Source organism: Anomalospiza imberbis, chromosome 13 (genome assembly GCF_031753505.1).
Source record: "Anomalospiza imberbis isolate Cuckoo-Finch-1a 21T00152 chromosome 13, ASM3175350v1, whole genome shotgun sequence".
NCBI lineage: Eukaryota > Metazoa > Chordata > Aves > Passeriformes > Viduidae > Anomalospiza > Anomalospiza imberbis.
Genome location: NC_089693.1, coordinates 3,234,548 through 3,240,547, shown reverse-complemented (window position 1 = coordinate 3,240,547; position 6,000 = coordinate 3,234,548). Strand labels below are relative to the sequence as shown.

Genomic DNA, 6,000 nt, shown 5'->3' with positions numbered 1-6,000 from the left:
TGAAAAGCTTGGAGGGAATGGAAAGCAGAGAGGAGGACACTGCAAGGCAGAGAAAACAAGAAAATCTTTACCTAGACACCTCTTTTTAAAAAATATTTATTTGTAGTGTGTATTTCAGCTGACCAAAGTCAGTGGCATTGAGAACAAAAAAGACAACGATACGAAATAACATGAATTGACAAAATGAGTTCCGTGGAGTAAAGGAGATCTGTAAACCCAATGCAGAGCAGGCTGGTAAATCTAAGTATGACACAAGTACAGAGGAAGCAGAGTACACACGGACAGGGATACCTGATCTAAATCCAGAGAAATTAAATGGAACAGAAGAGTTTCCCCTGCTGGGAATGGACTAAGATTTGATTTTCAGCCTAGAGCTCTATCAGAAATATGTGGCACAAAGTGACACAGCAAAGCCAGATGCACACTGTCAACTCATTGAACCAGGACACACCTTGTGAAATGGCAAAAAGAAAATATTAGAGTCTATCTGTGCTGCCATACATACCTACAGTTGTTCTGCACCTGCACTTTGAGACTCTTTGCAGAACAAGATTATAAAAATGTTGAATCTTCATTGCATTGAATAGACTGAAAATCTTGAAGCACCATGACATAAATTTCTTTAGCAGAAATTGTGCCCCCATGACCTCAGCTTCTTGTTTTTGAGTTTCCATCAGTAAAAAGGGGGAAATTAAATGCACATAACTCCAGGAATGAGCTGATGTTAATCTGATGTTAACAGAGGACACTCTGACAGCCAATTCCCACTTCTTTCTGTGCTGTGGGTATTTATTACCAGGGCCTAGTGGTTACATTCAGAATTTTTATGTCTAATCCCCTTGGTTGTCCATGACAGTAATCCCTGAAAGGGTTCTCCATGGCCTGCCTGCCTTCCACCCCCTCCCACTGCAATGTTAGTTAGCTGTTTACTGTGCCCAGACTTCATCTTCAGGATGTTACTTTCTTCTATATTCTTCTGTACTCACCCAAAACTTGCCTCGAAGTTTTATATCTGAGTGTAGTTATCTACCTTTGTTCTTCCTTTATCTACCTTTGTTCTTCCTTTAAGATCTCAGTTTCACATCAGCTTAGAACAACCGTTCTTGCAATTAGGTTGGATAACTGCAGTCCAAAATTTTTCCTAGGCAAGACTCCAATAGAATTAATTGGCTTCAGTGGGAGACTTGTCCTGAGTAGGAAAGGCAAAGTTTTGGCCTCAAGGAGACTATAAATTCCAGTTTAAAAATCAGTAGTTGTTCAGAGGTTCATTCCTGTGACAACACCATTCTGTGTGCTTCCTTTCCTAAATTCCTTTTCTAGTCATAGGAGGAAAGCTTCTGGCACCAAAATCAAATGATAATACCCTGGCCACCTCCCAAAACCCCGTTACATCTCGAAGAAAGCACCATTGTCTCTCCCAAGGGAGCGTAAATCCTCCAAGACGCCGGATTTCCACGTTTTGTTAGGAAAGTGTTTTTCATGCAGGCAATAAATGGGCCCCAATATCAACTGTGCCCCTGCCAAACTCTCCAATTGCTTTACATGCTGCCATCAGCGCTTACACTCCCCATACTCCCCCCCAGCTACAGTATTTAAGGTGTTCTCATCCGTGCAGGAAGGGCACTGGTGGCCAAAGGCTGCTGAGGGGGTTCTGCCCACTCAGCCCAAGTGGCACCACTAAGCCACAAGCACCAGGACAGGGGTCCTTTTCCAGCACCACACATCTCCCTTCCTTCTCAGAAGCTGTAGGCCATGCTCCTTCCTCAGTGTAATTCCCTTTGTAGTAAAACATGCATATTTGGGTCCAAAATGGTCAAAATACAAGTAAAAATGGTAGACACTGCAAAAAAAGCCTCTGTAATCAAGCCCTCCTACAGCTTCTTGTAACTGCATGAAACCCAGTTCTTCAAATCTGAGATCCCAAACATTTCCCATTCTTTCAATGCTTCAGTCACTGAATTATATCCCACTTGCCAAGGAAACCTTAGGAAAACAAGTCAATCCTGTAACGCTTCCTGCAGGTCACCAATTCCTGCCGGAGCAGCCGGAGGGGAACGGAGCCGTTCTGACCCGAACGCTCTGCACTGAGGCTGCTCTAGGAGGGGTCCCCTGGCCTCTATCAAACTACTGGATTTAGCTACCCAGATGATCTCAGCTACTGTGGAACCACAAGCAGAGCCTCTCACCTCCCAAACTTATGACACAAATCCTTTATGACCCTGTGAGTTAATGCAGAGGGAAATGGGACTGGCACTGCCCTGTTTACAAGGCCTGGGCTCTCCATGGAGAGCCCTGGGACTGAAAATGCTGCTGCAGCCCCACTTGTGTTAGAACAGAAGTGCAAATTTAGGATAGAGGCACTTTGGGTAAGAGGAGCTGTTGCTCACTGGTTACAGAATAAACAACAGCAGGTGGCTGAAGTCACATACATCCAAGTTTGGGTCTAGCTGATGTGATTCCCCATTTTATAAAAGAGCAGAGATGGAAATACAGGTCCTGGTATCAAATGAATCCACAGCAGTGACAGTGTGACATCCTGTGCCAGTCCTGTGCTCCGCAGTGTCCGGGTACCTGCAGTGAACACTCCAGAACCACAGATCAGAACTCCAGAGAAGGCAGTATTCAAAGCTGTGAGACAAGGTCATGAGAAGGGAATGGATGAGATTTGGTTTTAACTTTCTGGTCTGAAGATCAGTGAGAAGCAGAGGGTGTTTTTCCCAGTTTCCACTTCCCCTCTTCTCTCCCCTCTGCACCTTCTGTTCTAACACTGGGCCAAAATGACTGAAACACATTTGAGAAGCCTGGAACTCAATGGAGAATTGGGGCTGAGTTTTGCTGTTTTAACAGTGACTTCCTTGACACAGTATTTCAGCTATCTATCACTTCAGAGAAAGTCTACATTTCTACACTGAAGCCAACCCTTCACAGACAAGTAATTTGAATTCCTCCATGTTCACCTCCTCTGGCCTCCAGGAAATGAAATATAACTCAGAAAAATACCCATTTTGATGAGGGTTTAAACTGAAAAGTAAAGATAAAATGTCAGTCAATGTACAGCACTATCAACTTTTTCCCACATTGAGTAATTCTGGTTCCTAATGGAGTTCACACTACCTACCTACCACGAAACATCTGTGATTTAAATTGTTTGATGAAATATATATCAGATTGAAAAACAACATTAGAATCAACGGGACACTAAATTATTTGACTCTCTTGAGCTTTGCCCTTGTGGAGCACTGTCAGTCAGCGTGTCCAAACATCTTTCCACACACTCCGCAACGATTCCGAAAGTGGGTCATTAACACGTTTTGTCATGTTATGCAATTTCTCCCTCCCCTCTAAACTGGGCTTTTTTCCAGGTCCAGTAGCCAACAATAAATCAATCACAGTCTCTCACAAGCCTTTTGACTTAAATCCTGTCCTGTAGGTTGGGCTAAAACCAGAGCAGGAATCAGCAGGAAGTGAGGCAGGACAGGGCTAGTGGTGACTGCTGCTTAGGAGGTGTTTGCTTGACCCACTGCTGTTCTTGGTGCCACTCTTTGTGGACTCCTCTTCAGTGTCGGTAAGAGAATCTTCCTCCTCTTCATCACTCCGATCATCTTTCAAGTCCTAGGGAGAAGAAAGCACTGTGAATGTAATTTCCTGCCCCCCAGAAACAAACCCTGCCCCCAAAAAGGAGGGGACATCCAAGGGGAGATCAATTAACAGCACTTTAATTTTGCAGAACCAAATGTTCTTTAGACAAAACTGCTTCCATGACCTCAGCCCAGCCACTTGACCTCTTCTTGTTCATTTCTGCTTTTCCCTGTAAAGTGTGACTATTAATCCCTGGGTGCTGTGGGATTAATTAACAGCTGTGAAGTGCAGGGAAGATGAAAAGAATATTGTTTAAAAGCTAAATATGATGAATACACTCACCCAAACACAGGAGCTGAGAGGCTGCCTGCTTCTGACAGGTGTAAACTAAACAGTGATGAGTTGTGCCAGCATCTCCTGGCACCAACTTTGCTCAAAGACACTTGCTGACCCTAAAATTCTCTTTCCTGCTCAGTGGTATACACAGCACATCAACACTGGCACAGCGGAGGCTGTGTCTGTACAGCTGTTGTGCATCTTGGGTTTATCACCCTGCTAAGGGAACTGCCCGGGGGGAGAATGGCTGCTCCAGGAGCAGGGGGGGTCAGCAAGGCAGTCTGCCCTCAGGAAAATCCCTCCCCAGCTCCATAGGGGCAGCTCCTAGCATTTGGCAATCATGCTTCATCCCAGACAGTCAAAAATGGAAACAGCAAATGTTTCCACCACACTGAGAAGAGTCATCATATCTACCTCATGTTTCAGGGAGAGGTGAGACCACACCGTGCTGTTTGTCATGGCACATAAAACACACCATTAGTTTCCTATTTCTCAACTCCTGCCATAACTCAAGGCTCTACAATGTGTTCAGAAATTTGTTTCAAACAATCAAGGCTTCAGCATTAAACCCAATCACCCCTATTTTTCCTTCAGTGCAACAAGGTCACAAGAGCAGCACCTGCCTGGAAGGCTTTCTACACCAGTGGGTGACCTGCTCCACAGACTCAGGGCAGGATGCCCTAGTGAGAGATGTTGTACATCCAGAAAACACTTCGTTCTTCCTGATTCCTGAGAACAGGCACCACTTTTTGTGTCTTTTTGTACTGCAGGATGCTGGGGCTCCTCCTCATGACGGAGCTCTGCCGCCTGAGCTGTGTGCTGGAGCTGGCAGGAATTCAGCACAGACAATTCCCTGCCTGCACAGCCACACAGGGACCACTGCATCATGGATCAATCTGCTCTCATGTCATCCATCTGGACCTCAGCTACACAGGCAGAGGCTGCTCCTTCTCCCTGTGATGTGCCAAGGTCAGAGCAGTGACGCGAGGAGGAGAAACCAGGGCTGTTCCTGTCCCTCCTGTGTCTGCTCTTGGAATGAACTAACAAGTCCACTTCCTTGGCATGCTGCTCTGAGGTCTTTCTTAAGCACCAAATTCATACAGAGAAAATAAATAACAGCCCAGTAATAACTCATCCAATTGCAATCTCATATCCCTTCACATATTACACTCCTAGTAAAAAGTATAGGGCTAGAAAGCAAATTAAAGCCTGAGCTCTGGCTCATCACAAACTATAAACTTCCTGGAGATTTTCTTTTGCTTTTTCCCTAACAACTTACAAAGGGTATCAAAACAAACAAATCTTACTGTAAATACTGTAAAATAAACTTGGCATGCCATCAGTTAGAGAAAAGGCAAGACAGCCTTTCCCACACAATTTATGAGGTTCTGGCTCTTTCAGATCACCTCACTCCCTCCTGGTATTTTTGCCATTTGTATTTGCAGTAAAAGACAAATGCTGAGGGGGTGGGGGGAAGATTGTTGCTTTTCTGCCACCAGAAATGTTTCAGAAAGAAAAGCAAACTAATCCTAAGCAGTGTCTGATGCCAAATCCACTGCACTCGCTGGAAGTGCTCTCATCTCCCTGAGGATGCACTGTGGGCAGTGACAGGGAGCAGCACTCAGGGACTCAGTGGGAAAAATGTCAGGGAAGTTTGTGGAGTTTCATTTGGAGTCCCTCCTTGTGCTGCACACAAGTTGCTGGTGCTCAGGCATGTGCTTAAGGACAGCTGGCAAACTGCTCTGCTTTGAATGATGGCCAGTTTGTGATATTGATTCCTGTTTCCTATAGGAATGAGCTGGCATTTCCAGCATGGAACTGGAAACTCAGATAGAGTTGGCTTCCCCTTTTTAATGCTGTCAAGCTGGATGCTCTGATTAAAGGCACTATATGTAGCAATTAAAAAACATGTCGTGTTTTTTTCCAGCCCACTGTAAATCCCTGCCTTTGAGAGAACATCTCACAGATTTCAAAGCAGCAGAATTAAGTTTTTTCATATTCTGAAGTAATCACTGCAAATTTTCTTAATTCTGGGAAAGAGTGTTACTTCTGAAATCCTGATATTAATCAAGAAAAAATGCTGCT

The 6,000-nt window shown here is 44.6% G+C and overlaps 1 protein-coding gene across 1 annotated transcript in view; it reads right to left on the bottom strand.

Annotated features, from left to right (window-relative positions):
- Positions 1 to 3,289: 3,289 nt before the first annotated feature.
- CERS3 (ceramide synthase 3) overlaps positions 3,290 to 6,000 on the bottom strand; it is a 40,873-nt gene continuing 38,162 nt past the window's right edge. Inside the window, exon 12 of the mRNA XM_068203620.1 lies at positions 3,290 to 3,612. Within this exon, the coding sequence (XP_068059721.1) occupies positions 3,481 to 3,612 (132 nt within the window). The 3' untranslated portion in view covers positions 3,290 to 3,480. The remainder of the gene's footprint in view (positions 3,613 to 6,000) is intronic.